This window comes from Perca fluviatilis, chromosome 20, assembly GCF_010015445.1.
Source record: "Perca fluviatilis chromosome 20, GENO_Pfluv_1.0, whole genome shotgun sequence".
Taxonomy (NCBI): domain Eukaryota; kingdom Metazoa; phylum Chordata; class Actinopteri; order Perciformes; family Percidae; genus Perca; species Perca fluviatilis.
In genome coordinates, this window is record NC_053131.1 from 7,156,514 (window position 1) to 7,172,078 (window position 15,565).

Consider the following 15,565-nt stretch of genomic DNA (forward strand, 5'->3'; position numbering starts at 1 on the left):
CTCTCCTAAGTGGAATGCAGCCATCAGTAATGGTTTAATACCAGGGTCTCTCCTAAGTGGAATGCAGCCATCAGTAATGGTTTAATACCAGGACCTCCTAAGTGGAATGCAGCCATCAGTAATGGTTTAATACCAGGGCCTCTCCTAAGTGGAATGCAGCCATCAGTAATGGTTTAATACCAGGGCCTCTCCTAAGTGGAATGCAGCCATCAGTAATGGTTTAATACCAGGGTCTCTCCTAAGTCGAATGCAGCCATCAGTAATGGTTTAATACCAGGGCCTCTCCTAAGTGGAATGCAGCCATCAGTAATGGTTTAATACCAGGACCTCTCCTAAGTGGAATGCAGCCATCAGTAATGGTTTAATACCAGGGTCTCTCCTAAGTGGAATGCAGCCATCAATGGTTTAATACCAGGGCCTCTCATAAGTGGAATGCAGCCATCAGTAATGGTTTTGAATACACCTGTGCTTTTCCTACTATGACATGTCAACATGTCTGCTGCGAAAAAAGTATTTTATAAATAACATTACAGCACAAATATTTGTATTTATTTTTCAGTTCCTTCTAGTGAGCCCCATCTCTGTGTGCAACATAAGAGTTTTTACGTTAGACAGCCAATCACAAACATGATTAGAGCTTGGTAGAAGCATGCTGCGTGCTGATTGGCTCACTGACGCTAATGAGATTTACTCCTTACGTATTGAAATTGGGTATTGAATGACGAGGCATTTTTTCAATACTGATACTTTAGGCCATTCAGTCGGTGCCTAGAAAGTATTGAATTCAGTACCCAGCCTTATTTATAGGTTATGAACATGTACCTTTTTACTTTTTTTTTTAGACTGCTCAAACTGCTTTAGTTACTTTTCAGATTAAGACATACAGTGCCTTGCGAAAGTATTCGGCCCCCTTGAACTTTTCGACCTTCTGCCACATTTCAGGCTTCAAAACATAAAGATATAAAACTTTAATTTTTTGTGAAGAATCAACAAGTGGGACACAATCATGAAGTGGAACGAAATTTATTGGATATTTCAAACCTTTTTAACAATAAAAAAAAAATTATTCAGCCCCCTTAAGTTAATACTTTATAGCGCCACCTTACTGCGATTACAGCTGTAAGTCGCTTGGGGTATGTCTCTATCAGTTTTGCACATCGAGAGACTGACATTTTTGCCCATTCCTCCTTGCAAAACAGCTCGAGCTCAGTGAGGTTGGATGGAGAGGGTTTGTGAAAAGCAGTTTTCAGTTCTTTCCACAGATTCTCGATTTGATTCAGGTCTGGACTTTGACTTGGCCATTCTAACACCTGGATATGTTTATTTGTGAACCATTCCATTGTAGATTTTGCTTTATGTTTTGGATCATTGTCTTGTTGGAAGACAAAGCTCCGTCCCAGTCTCAGGTCTTTTGCAGACTCCATCAGGTTTTCTTCCAGAATGGTCCTGTATTTGGCTCCATCCATCTTCCCATCAATTTTAACCATCTTCCCTGTCCCTGCTGAAGAAAAGCAGGCCCAAACCATGATGCTGCCACCACCATGTTTGACAGTGGGGATGGTGTGTTCAGTGTGATGAGCTGTGTTGCTTTTACGCCAAACATAACGTTTTGCATTGTGGCCAAAAAGTTTGATTTTGGTTTCATCTGACCACAGCACCTTCTTCCACATGTTTGGTGTGTCTCCCAGGTGGCTTTTGGCAAACTTTAAACGACACTTTTTATGGATATCTTTAAGAAATGGCTTTCTTCTTGCCACTCTTCCATAAAGGCCAGATTTGTGCAGTATACGACTGATTGTTGTCCTATGGACAGAGTCTCCCACCTCAGCTGTAGATCTCTGCAGTTCATCCAGAGTGATCATGGGCCTCTTGGCTGCATCTCTGATCAGTCTTCTCATTGTATGAGCTGAAAGTTTAGAGGGACGGCCGGGTCTTCGTAGATTTGCAGTGGTCTGATACTCCTTCCATTTCAATATTATCGCTTGCACAGTGCTCCTTGGGATGTTTAAAGCTTGGGAAATGTAGTATCCAAATCCAGCTTTAAACTTCTCCACAACAATATCTCGGACCTGCCTGGTGTGTTCCTTGTTCTTCATGATGCTCTCTGCGCTTTAAACGGACCTCTGAGACCATCACAGAGCAGGTGCATTTATACGGAGACTTGATTACACACAGCTGGATTCTATTTATCATCATTAGTCATGTAGGTCAACATTGGATCATTCAGAGATCCTCACTGAACTTCTGGAGAGAGTTTTCTGCACTGAAAGTAAAGGGGCTGAATAATTTTGCACGTCCAATTTTTCAGTTTTTTATTTGTTAAAAAAGTTTGAAATATCCAATAAATTTTGTTCCACTTCATGATTGTGTCCCACTTGTTGTTGATTCTTCACAAAAAAATTACAGTTTTATATCTTTATGTTTGAAGCCTGAAATGTGGCAAAAGGTCGAAAAGTTCAAGGGGGCCGAATACTTTCGCAAGGCACTGTAAATACACAATGATTAGTTTATACAAATATAACACAGATTAATCTACCACATATTATAAAACAATTCAAATTAGATGTTAAAATAATGCTTGTACATAATGCATGAGAAATAATAATCCAACACCATAATGCAATCACATGACAGAGGCTATTTTTCATAATAAGTAGCCTACTTTGGATGTTTTAAGTACACGTATTGATAATAATAATTTTACTTAATAAGGTTTTGAATGCAGGACTTTTACTTATAATAGCATTTTTTTTTTTTTTTTATTGCGACTTTAAATGATCTGAAAACTTCTTCCAACACTGCAGACATCCCAGGACTACATTAATGTCCGCTCATGTGGAGAAGTGATGAAGAGTTCACTGTCACCAACACAGCTCAACAGCGCCCCCACTGGTGCCGCGGGTGATCCCGGAACAGCACCGCCACACACTCAGATGTGTGTGTGTGTGTGTGTGTGTGTGTGTGTGTGTGTGTGTGTGTGTGTGTGTGTGTGTGTGTGTGTGTGTGTGTGGTGAAACTAGTCGCTGTTGTTTCTTATCGGCCATCACAGCAGCGAGAAGCCGACTAGGGCCACGTTAAGATACCGCAGACAGGGATGCGTTTTACCCGCTGATGATCCGTCGACCATTTTCAGTGCATCCCCGACAGCAGATCCTGAACGCAGCACCGAGGCACCGACATCTTGGCCGTTTTGGGCTAAAAACAAAAACAAACAACAAAACTACCGCGAAAAAAAAAAAAAATCATCCGTCTTCCCCACAGGATCGGATCATCTTGGCATCTTTCCGGGCAACAACATCGGGTGAGTGGTGATCCGAAAGACAGCGCGGTTTGTCCACATTCATAGCCTAAAAAAACCCAAAGTTACATGGATTCCTTCAGTTATCATCGTCTCTGTTTGGATTTGTGTGCAGTAGGCTGCAATGGCAGAGCATCTGTCCCAGAGCGAGCTGGACTACCCGTTCAAACTTCTGGAGTATTTCAACGGCTTCAGGGTCTCAAAGGTAACCTATTGCTACATTTATTTTATTTTTTAATCTTATTTAATAAACATTTAAAGGTCCCATATTATGCTCATATTCAGGCTCATACCTGCATTTTGGGTTTCTTCTAGAACATGTTTTCATGCTTTAATGTTCAAAAAACACATAATTTTATTTATACTGTCTGTCTGAGTATACCTGTATGCTCTGAAACGCTCCATTTAAGCGCCCTGTTTTTTTCGCCCCTCCCAAAAAGCCCAGCTCTGCTCTGATTGGTCAGCAGATCTGGGTCTTCCGCATCTGTGCTCTCAGCGTCTCTGCACTGTTATTGCAGCATGAGGCAAATAGCAGAGGCATTTTCTACCTACAGTATATATAGTATAGTTGTGACATGACAACAGTAGTTGTCCCAACGGCTCGTTTAAAGACACAGTTTCTGAATACGGGCTGTGTGCATTTCTCTGTGGATTGAGCGTTTTGATACTTTTTACTGTAAAATATAGCACCTTAACGTACTTTTATAATAAAAAACAGACATGGAAATCTCACTTTTTACAATATGGGACCTTGAAGATACATACATACCAGTCTACAGTAGTGTATCTAGAGTTATTACTAATCAATTTCGTCCATAAATTGTTCCCAAAGCCCAAGTTGACATTTTCATATGGCTTGTTTTGTTAGTTTTACAGGTTGTTAGGCATTCCTTTTATATCCTAATCCAAACATATTGGACAAATTAAACTTTTGACCTTTTGAACTTTTTACAACGGAGGATAATGGCGGCTTGTTCATAATACAATCTCATATTTTACGAATATAGTTAACCGAAACGTGTTTCGAAAAAACATTTTAAGCGAGATATAGGCCGTGCAGTTGCTGAATCTGTCTTCATTTCAGATCGACAGAGGTCAGTTTGAAAGATTTTCGTCAGATTTTGAGATGAGTTAGTCACGCTCATCCCGCTCGTCATTTCCGGGTTAGCGCTCCACCAATCAGATTGGTCATTGAGTCCGACTGCCCGCTTTCCGATTCAGCATGTCAAATCGGCCCAAATGAAGGCCGACAGCTCCTCTGATTGACGACGGCACGGAACACACCGAACAGACTCGAGTCACAGACCCTGCCAGACTGTCCGACGGCCGATAATCAGGTTGGTGTGTCAGGGCCTTTATATTGTCTCTCCAGGCATAGGCGTAGATTTCAGCGGGGATGCAGTGGATACGTCCCCTTCAGTATTTAGAAGAGGTTTTATCTCCCTCAAAATATATGAAGACCCCCTCCCCAAAAAAAGGTAAAATAACCATTCAGGGGGCTCAAAACGTACGGAAAACAAGAACTGTGTCTACCTTGTGCTACATTGGTGGGGGTTAAAGAACAGGAGCTTGAAAAATAAATGTGTTATTTCATGTCTTTTTATGTAGATTTAAACTTTGGAGCTTCTGGCTTCAACAAGGTCTCATTCTCTAACAGATTTGTTGCTGAGATGTACATGATTCCTAAAAACAAACGCATCCCGAAACACGTGTGATTTTTTTTTTTTTTTATATGCAGAAAGTTTTGACAAGACAAGAATAATAATTTCCTTTACTTAAATAAAGACATTTGCACCATACATTGTTGCATAAAAAATCACCAGAATGCAGGAAATGAAGTGTTTGACGCTCAACACTTTATTGAGGAGGACCCCCGGACCCTCTAGTTGTGTGCCCCCAATGTTGAAAGTAAACCTACGCCCTTGCCTCCAGGTGATATTTTCAGCCTGTGAGCTGGGAGTGTTTGACCTCCTGCTGAGGTCCCAGGAGCCTCTTAGTGCCCAGCATGTAGCCCGGGAGCTTAGCACCAGCGTGGACGGGATGGAGCGGCTGCTGGACGCGCTGGTGGGCATCGAGATCCTGGAGGTTGAGACCACCGACGGGACAGGTGAGGAGGAAGAGGACGAGGTGATAATACATTAGCTCTGTATCAGTGTGTCAATACACACTGCATATGGCCAAAGGTATGTGGACACCCGAGCCAACCATGGGGATACCTGTGAATGCATTGTGCACATTAATGAATGCAGCTCTTCTCTGTGGTCAACTGTGAGAAACCCAGATGTCGGAGCTACCTTGAACACACCAACAAGGTAGAGATTGTAAAGGTGCCCTGCGACACGTATTTCATTACTTTTTTGGTAATGTCTGAAGTTCTACCATGGACTCTGTCACATTTTTTTTGTGGAAAAAATGCCTTGGTTACCTTGTTTCAAGCCATTCTAGCGTGGTATAGAAAGCCTGCAGGAAGACTCAGCTCGATTTGTGCCAGTTCTCATTAATATTCAACGAGCTAAACTGCTTGACTCTGATTGGCTAACAGCTAGCCAATGTGAGCCTGGCTATCAGCATCCTTTACCCAGCGCAACTGGGCCAGCTCATGAATAGTAAAGAGCTCAGGCAACATGATGTCAGACTGACCAGCTTTTGTAATTGGCCTGATTTCTCTGCTTATTTCTTTTCAGTGGCTAGAGCTAACAGAGGAGGTAGCAGTTCCTTTTCACATTCACCACATAACACAAACACATATGGACCTGACATATTTAAAAAAAATGCAAGTAAAAACGGTTTTCTGTGGAAAGGCACCTTTTAAAGGATAAACCTGGTGATATTATATATATTTCTTATTGTCAACGAATCCCCCAAAAAAAGACCAAAACCAACAATAAATGGATAATAACGGGTATTGCCAAAGTCTGATGTATTTTATTCCTGTGTGCCATGACGCTCTGTTGTTAAGACAACCCAGCAGTAAAGTGAGTGGGGGTATTTCTGTTAAACATCACTTTACTCGCTGCGAAAGGCCCAATCTAGAGCCGGTGTTTGGTTTGTCCATTCTGGGCTACTGTAGAAGCATGGTGGTGCAACATGGTGGGCTCCTTGGAAGAGGATCCGCTCCATAGATATGGAGCCAGGGCTCATTCTAAGCTAACAATTCTTAGTTTCAGGTGATAATGCACTAATTATGAATATTGTGTTCCATTTCTGCCAATAGAGTCTCCTAAATCCTACACACTGCTCCTATAAGGGCTGCAACTCTCTATCATTTTGTCTAAATATCATCAGGAAATTGTGAACGAAATAAGCCACTAGAAGTCCAGTGTGACATCATAAAATTGGTTGTTTTATCCGAACGGTCCAAAACCCAAAGATATATAGTTCACTATCACATGTATGTATTATATTTTAGAAGTTGGAACCGGAGAATGTTTGGAATTTTGGATTGAAAAATGACTAAAATGGTTGACTAATCCTTTATCTGACTAATCGTTTCGGCCCTAGCGAACTGACACTAAAACGCTTGGAGTGCGTCTGCATGCATGGCTGCTGTTGATACTGTGAACGTCCCTGTGGGGAACTGATGACGTCCTGATTTAAAGTGTGAATGTGTTTTTTTTGTTGTTAAAACAGCTTTGTACAGCAGCACCGACGTGGCTAATCTTTACCTGGCCAAAGGCAGCGGCAAGTCTCTCCACGACATGATCATCTACCAATCCCAGACCATCTACCCGCTGTGGAACAACATGGTGGACGCCGTCAGGTTAGTGGGTCTCCAATGAGACACAGTCAGGAGGCTGTGTTAACCCTTTCAGTCCCAGGCCCAAAACTGCTTATTTGTTTCTTATTAGCTTAGAAAAATGGATGTGTTGTACGTTTTATTTTTTCAGAATAACCAGGACTTTTTGAAAATGAATATTTATTTGATGTGAATAGTTGCAATCAAGGCTTATAACAGATTATATACACATGTAGAATTTAATGTAGGTCCGCCTCAAAAGACATAGAACAAATTGCATGTTATTAGAATTGTGAAGATGTCAGAAATGACAGCTCATTACAGAACAGTAACACAACTAACCTGTGACATCTTGGAGATTTTTGGTGGAACTAACAGCTTACTATAGGCTCACTACCACCTGAAAGTAACTTTTACTCAAATCAAACCATGTCATTGACCTGTCTGTGTTTATAGGCGTCAAGGGTTAACACAGAGAGTGTGAATAGTTCACTAAAGCATCATAACCAATTAATAACACAAGCAACTACATGCACAACTACGCACTGTTTAGTGAACTCTGTACAGCTCTCAGAATGGGACACGGTTAAAAGTGATGCTCAAACGTTGCTAGGGTCATGATAACAAAATGCAAAAAGAGGTTACAACCCAGTGTGATAGTTAATTTTGTTATTAGGACTAGAGATGTTCCGATACCAGTATTGGACAAGCCTAGCCAGGATGCCAGCCGAACTTAGCCCCGCCCACAACATTTGAGGTCGGGAAGTTCGGTCTGGACTTGATCCGTTGTGGAACAACTATGCTCCAACCAGAGCTGTTCGGACCAATCAAATTGTCAGGGCGGGCTTTATACGATGATGGACAGAAGATCAACAGTAACGTAATCAACCACATCACCAAAGAAAGTTGAATTTGTTTACAACAAAGATGGCTGCCGCTGGAGAATTGAGATGTGTAGATTCCGCCATTGCGTCTGTTATAGAAGATATCGACAGCGCATCAACTTTAAAAGAGGAACAGAGAACCGCTATCAAGGCAGTTGTCGATCGGAAAGATGTTTTTGCCGTCCTTCCTACGGGATTAAGCAAAAGTTTAATTAATCAGCTGGCCCCAATGGTCCCTTAAAAGGTGGGGCGCGATGAAAACCCTGTGGTCATTCCGTTGCTCTGATTGGTTGTAGGTCTATCTTTCCTGGTTCGGTTGAAACACGCCCCATAATCACAGCCCAATGGAGCACTATCAGACTCAGATTCTGACTAGACTAGTACGAAGTACTGGAGTTTATGCACCGATCCGATACCACATCATTTTGCCCCGAAGAAAATCTACTTCTTTTTCCGTTCTGACTGACTGTCAAACTGGATATTCGAAGAAAGTTCTATGGCGTTCATTGTTTGTGTTTCACAAAAAGTGTAACCTGAGCCAGACCGTACAACAAAGATAGGAATCATATCACATCCATGTAGGGATAGTAGTTAAAACATAACAAAATATATGACACACTGGTATCAGATCAGTATTCTGTATCGGGAAGCAAAAAATGGTATTGAACCATCTCTAATAAGGACCAGGGCTATTCATGTGTTGATTGACAGTGACATAGACCAATCGGTTCGTCAGTTAAACACTGTAGTGGTAGCAGAAGAAGCCCAGTTTTTCCTGACTCATTATTTTCAGACTGAAGTAGAAGAAAGCGCAGTGTGATGATCATCCAGTAATCTAAGTAACCTAGGTTAGCTAATGGCCTCCAGAGCTGCGGCACCTCTGAGGAATGTTTGCAGAACTAAAACACATTCTACAGAAGGAAACTAAGAGCAAACATTTCAATTATCATAATGTTCTCGAGTACAAACGGTAGTGTGTTATTTCCCACCACGCAGGGAGGGGAAGAATCAGAATGAAAAGACCTTCGGCCTTCCACCAGAAGATATTTTCCAAGCGATTTACAGGTTGGTGTGGATTTTGTTGCTTCAGGTGCCTAAAACCTCATTGCTCTCTGTGGCGCTGAAAATCCTTTTGAGTTTTATGATTCTGTAAACTTTTCCACCCAGATCAGAGGAGGAGAAGCTGAAATTCATGGGTCTGATGAACTCCTCGTGGGTTCTAGACGGACACGACATTGTGACGGCGTTCAACCTCTCCTGCTTTCAGGAGATAGTAGACCTTGGAGGTAAGAGGCTTAACTCCCTTCATGAATATTTATATATTTATTTATGGTTGAACAGTTTTGTTCGCATTATTGATCGTCAAACAATGTGTCTTTTTGACCAAATGGAAATGATAAAATGGCCAAAATGTATCAAATAAATCCTCTTTAATAAGAATGTTTTTGACTAAATTAAAATAAAATGCAATCAGTACATCAATAGGCAAAGGAATGGCAAATGTTGGTTACACTTTACTTGATGGCATCTACATAAGAGTGACATGACACTGTCATGAACAAGTCATAAACGTTTATGACCTAACGCTTCTCTTAGTAAGTGCCATTCGGTTTTGTCATGACAAGTTATGGTTAGGGTTAGGATTAGGGTTAGGGTTCATGTGTCATAACAGTGTCATGTGTCATAACAGTGTCATGTCACTCTTATGTAGATACCTTCAAGTGAAGTGTTACCCAAATGTTCACGGACACAAACAAAGATCAAACTATCGTTTTTAAATGAATTAATTGGAATTTTATTTCCCCCTGTTATTTAACAGTAAAGAAAGTGAATTCCTGTTGACATTATTCTGTCTGAATAACTCCCAGGATGCACCGGTGCTCTGGCCCGTGAGATGGCCAAGGCTTACCCGTCCTCCTCCATCACGGTGTTCGACCTCCCGCAGATCGTAGAAACGGCTCAGAAACATTTCTCTCAGGAGAGCAACACTGTGGTGTTTCAGAGCGGTGAGCCTCATTCAGCCTCATTATACCTCACTCAAAGTAGAGTTATTTTGGAGGCTGTAGTTTGTGAGAGGTGTTCCTAATATTCTTTACACCCCATTAATATGAATGAGGGCAGAGTGAGCATATCATAAGATTAGATTAGATTCGACTTTATTGTCATTGTGCAGAGTACAAGTACAAAGACAACAAAACGCAGTTTGCGTCCAACCAGAAGTGCAAAAAGAGTATAAAGGTGCAATGCGATATACAAAGTATAGACAGGTGGTGTATAGACAGGACAAGAAATCTAGTGCAGTCTAGACAGTAGTATGCAGTTGGTTTGCAGAAGGTGGTTTAGAGTTATATAAATTCAATATAAATATGTGCAGTGTATTAGCAGTTACCTTATAAGAGCAGAATAAATATGTCTATGTAATATGAACAACATGTACAGATATGTGCAATGTAGTAGCAGTAACATTATAATAGTAGTAAGAATAATATAGATATACGCAGTGTATTAACAGAATATATTATAAGAAAAAGAAAAAACGAATACATATGGATATTCAGTATGAACCATATAGACAGATATGTACAGTATGTACAGCTATGTGCAGTGTGGTAACAGTACCATTGTAGTGCAGAAACGGTAACATTATTAAGAGTAGTGAGAATAAGTGTATGTGCAGGATGGATAGTATGAAGAGCAGTAGAATATGGCTATGCATAAGTGTAGTTACAGTATGTACATTTGTAAATAAATAGACCACTATGGGTGGGATAGGGTAGCATCTCTCTAGAACAATACAATTCAACAGCAGCACAAACTTCAACCTCCAAAATGACCATAACGTTGAATCAACACCTCTCCAGGACAAAAAAAAGGGAACATTATAACCCTCGTGAAGGATTTATGGCCGGACAGTTTTAGATTTACCGAGGCGTTCCCTAATAAAATGGCAGCTGAGTGTGGATTTGAAATAAGTAGTGGTCGCTCAGTCACATGGGTTGTGTTGTACGTGTACATGCAGGAGATTTCTTCAGCGGTGAAATCCCTCCCGCTGACCTGTACGTTCTGGCCAGAATCATTCACGACTGGCCTGATGAGAAGTGCCTCACGCTGCTGAGGAAGATCTATGACACCTGCAAACCAGGTGAGTGGCTGTCAAGGGCGTAACTTTGGATTCAACATTGGGTGGGGTGGGTGGTTGAGAGCTCCACCTATATTGCGAGGCAGTTTGTTTCATCATTGGGGGAACGAATTCTAAACGGTGGGTCTTAATAAACCAGGGCGCGATTTTCTCCCATCCCGGAATGCTGATTGGACTCGCCAGACCTTCCTCCGCAGCGCTGTGGAGGAAGGTCTGGCAATGCGAGACTTGTAAAAGAGTAAACACACCTAATCAGCTGATAATAGGAAGCAGGAGAAGACTGAGTGAGTAACATAAGATAGTCTTCCCGGCTGAATTCACGCTACGCGTCATGTGTCGTTGTGCACTGGAGGAAGATGATGACCATGTCTGTCGAGCTTTTTACTCGTCGAAACGAGGGTTCCATGGCGACATAACAAATGCGCATTCAATGTTTTTGCAATTCTTCAATTGCCCAGCCTTATTTAGCCATGTGTTTACACTCCCATCTTCCCACAAAATAGAGTGTCTGTTTGAATGTTAATGTACATAGGTTGGCAACCTTTATCGTTAAAGCTTGGGGAAAACAATAAGGTTTATTTGTTTAATATATGTCATTTTTGTTGCTATTCTGGTATAGATAGATAGATAGATAGATAGATAGATAGATAGATAGATAGATAATACTTTATTGATCCCAAGGGGAAATTCAAGGTCCCAGTAGCTTAAAAACATCACACACAACATACACAGACATCACAAACAGGATGATAAAATAACAAATCCACATAATTAATATGGACAAAAAAACGAAAAGATACTAAATAAAAAATCCACATGAATGTACTAAGGGATGTATAAGCATGAGAGGCTTGCAGTGACAGGTCAGGGACTGACCCTGTGGTTCAGTCTGCATGGTAAGGTGCTCTATGAGAGGGTGTGTCATGGTGGTAGTGCAAATAAGTCCAATAGTGCAAGGATAAAGTCTAGAGAGCAGCATTAAATATGGACAATATAATATTATAATATATATTACAATATAATCTTGTCCTTTGCTGTAATTACTGGTGTCTTGTAGGCTTATGTGGGCTGGGCATATTGTCTTTAATGCATGACACAATAATAAAATTTCATTCATTCATTCCATGACTCTGTCTGTGTGTGTGTCTCCCTGTGGCAGGCGGCGGCGTCCTGCTGGTGGAAGCCTTGCTGTTTGAGAACCGACGAGGGCCCGTCATGGCTCAGATCTTCTCCCTCAACATGCTGGTGCAAACCGAGGGCCGGGAGCGCCCGCCATCCGAGTACACCCGCATCCTCAACAAGAGCGGCTTCCACAACGTTCAGGTGTGCCGGACCGGCAAGTCCTACGACGCCATCCTGGCCGTCAGATGAGCTCAGGGCAGTCCAGAGGCGTCCCTCAAAGTCTGGGGAAAGTAAAGAAAGGTGACCTGGAACTTTCAAGGCCGTGAAAAGGTTTGGAGGTGGACATAAAACACATTAAGCTCTGAAAAAAAAAAAAACTGTTGCCAATCTCAGTGCACATGGATCCCCAGTAGGGTTGCACAATTAATCGCAATTTTATCAAAATCGGAAAATGGACTATTACAATATCCAAATCGTGGGGGTGCGCAATATTTGTTAAAGGCAAAATAAGTGTCAAACCATTCTGAATTAATTTTTGTGGTGCTGCAGAGACGTACCGACCTAGAAATCGTATTCTACAGACTACAGAAGACATTTGACACTATAACGATTTTAATATTAAGAATTTGAATATTTTTCAATGAAAATGAAAATAATGATACAAAAATGATAATGTCCTCCAATATCGTGAATTATATTGCAATTGCAATATCAGTCAAAATAATCGCAATTAGATATTTTCCTCATATGGTGCAGCCCTACTCCCCAGTTGATGTTGGGTGATGTTTTCAGACGCCAACTTTTTTTTTTTTTTTTTCAAAGATCGTAGCAATACAAACATTCTCCAGATTGAAGTTGCTGCTGGAAAATGTTTGTGATAAATACTGCTTCAGGTTAAAGGAATAGTTTGACATTTTGGGAAATACCCTTATTAGCTTTTTTTTTTCTTTTGCCAAAAGAGCGATACCACTCTCATGTCTGTAGGCTAAATATGAAGCCACAGCCAGCAGTCAGTCAGTTAGCTTAGCTTAGCATAAAGACTGGAAACAGGTGGAAACCGCTAGCCTGGCTCTGTCCAAAATCAGCCAACCAGCACATCTAAAGATCACTGAATAACATGTCATATTATTACAAAGGAACCGATACAGTATCTTTTATTTGATCATTATTATACAGTATAATGGCACTGATGCTGATGTTTTTTTTTAAAGAATTGTGGAACGTTTACAGGCTGTGCTTTTTACGCTGGCCCCATTTTAACAGTGTTTTAAAGCCAAACATGTTGTTTTTACTTTGTTTCTTTTTTATTGACATGCTCAAAAATACCAAAATCTGGTCAGTATTTGCAGTCATATCTCTTTGAATATCAGCCGTTCACAACCTAGAACCTCACACGTACCAGAATCAAACAGAAAATAGTGACGGGTTTGATATCAGATGATAGTTTTATCATTGGTGACGATATTTCTTTAAAATCATGGAGGGTGTATTCCAAAAAATTATAAACAAATTATTGACAGATTTGGGATAGCTTTGTTTTTAATGAATATTCAGCCAAGATATTGGGGGGGCTAGGCGTCCCTGCCTACAAATCGTATTCTACAGACCAAAGAAAAACTCTTTGTTCGGGACAGATCCTCACAAAAATCATACTATAACTGATTACTAATATCATCAGTAGGAGAGCAGCGTGAAGATTAAAAAAATGATTAGTTCCAAACAGACGTTTTGGGCAACAGCGTTGTTGTCAGTTTTGCCCACTGTTGAAGGAAGTCTTCGCAAAATGTCTGTGTATATAATTTTTTTTTTTACTTATTTTTGTCAAAAACACCAAAAACAAAAAAAAGTCAAAAACACCAAAAGTAACAACATCAACCCTGTTGCCATGAACCATGTACATATCTCTACATACTTTGTGTATATTGTCCATGAACGGTAAAAAACATCCATAAAAAGAAAAAGAGGGAAGGCAAACCAACTGCCATGTTCATTATTCCAAAGAATATGTTGACCATTTGGTCCATCTTGCAAAGCATAAATCATAAATCTCCTGGATCGCTTTGGTGATTTCAACTCAAGTGTCTGCTGTAGTGTAGGTAGATAGAACTTCTAACGCAGTAAACAAATATGCTGCTTTAGAAAATACAGATTTTTGTGTATGTTGTGATATTGTGTTATTGTGGGACTGTGTGTTCCTGTTTACTGTGACGAGTTCAGGTTCCCTCTCAGACTGCATGTACACCAGACTCTGCAGAATAAACCTCAGTTTACCTCCATTATTCCTCCACTGGTGTTAAAAAGTTCTCTTTATTTTTTTATTTTTGGACTGTTGTGTGACCGTCTAGCTGAAGGGAAATCACTTCTTGTTGTTTTTATGAACTGTTTTTATTGGTATTTGTTGCATTTCAACCTCTCGTGTTTACAACAGAAAGTAATTTACATCATCTCAGCTCTAAATAAGTACCGAAAATGTCACATATTGAATACTGTACATACTACAAAACAGTGTAAGAGGTGCAGGAAACATTTTCCTTTTGTTGTGATCTGCCTGTGTGTCATAGATGAGGAGCCAATGCCAAATGTCATGCTGTTTGATAGAAACATTTAGAATCAGCACACGGTTCTGTAAGCTCGTTTCCTGTCCTCTAATCATTCCACGTGTGGGCAGCATGCATCCTGCAGATTAAATCCGAGACCTACACTACATCTGGTTAGTTCTTTCTAAATAGTTCATTCAACAAAACAAAAAATATATTTAAAAGCAACATGCATGTGTAAAAAGCCACTAGGTGATGTTGACAATGCAGCTGTCTCTCTATTGTTGCAGGTTTTTTTTATGTCATGTAACTGCTGAAATTAAACATTGGTTTGTCAAAGGACAACTCACAAACAATGACATATTCCATCTTTTTTATGTATTTCAATGCTAATAATAAAAAAAGTAAATACACCCGGGAAGTGTGCATAAGACATCAGTTTTTCCAAATATATTTCCATTATAGTATATGTTAAGGGGATTTTTAGGGGATGACTTGCTTATGAGTATCGCTGTCTGTATGTAATGTACTGTATGTCCGCAAACCTGTCAATAGATTATTTGATACAGATGAATTGTCTTAACTTGTAGCTTTGTAAGAAAATGGGATATTAAAGGGTTAATATAACATTTCTGGAATTTCCTTTGAATGATAAAAAAAAAAAAAAACTTTATTGTAGCTTTTAATCATGTAGTAAAGCAGTAAAATCAATAATGGAATAAATATCACATTACGGGACTTTAACTTTAATTTAAGCTGAACGGGAGAAAAACAGATCAAAATGTATCTCCTGTGAGGATTAAATGACATTTAATTGAAAAACTAATTAAATATAAAGTTTCTTGACAA

The 15,565-nt window shown here is 40.2% G+C and overlaps 1 protein-coding gene across 4 annotated transcripts; it reads left to right on the forward strand.

Annotated features, from left to right (window-relative positions):
- Window positions 1–2,974: 2,974 nt before the first annotated feature.
- asmt2 (acetylserotonin O-methyltransferase 2) lies at window positions 2,975–15,343 on the forward strand. Of its 4 annotated transcripts, none has more exons than XM_039786661.1 (9): window positions 3,174–3,301; window positions 3,414–3,503; window positions 5,231–5,405; window positions 6,929–7,058; window positions 8,915–8,983; window positions 9,086–9,204; window positions 9,787–9,924; window positions 10,938–11,060; window positions 12,217–15,343. In XM_039786661.1, the coding sequence occupies exons 2-9, from the start codon at window positions 3,423–3,425 to the stop codon at window positions 12,426–12,428; spliced, it is 1,047 nt and encodes a 348-aa protein (XP_039642595.1). In that variant the 5' UTR covers window positions 3,174–3,301; window positions 3,414–3,422; the 3' UTR covers window positions 12,429–15,343. The 4 variants fall into 4 exon arrangements, with proteins under 4 accessions (XP_039642594.1, XP_039642593.1, XP_039642595.1 ...); XM_039786662.1 differs by having other exon boundaries at window positions 3,176–3,301; window positions 3,417–3,503; XM_039786660.1 differs by lacking the exon at window positions 5,231–5,405 and having other exon boundaries at window positions 2,975–3,301; window positions 3,417–3,503.
- The last annotated feature ends 222 nt before the right edge of the window (window positions 15,344–15,565 follow it).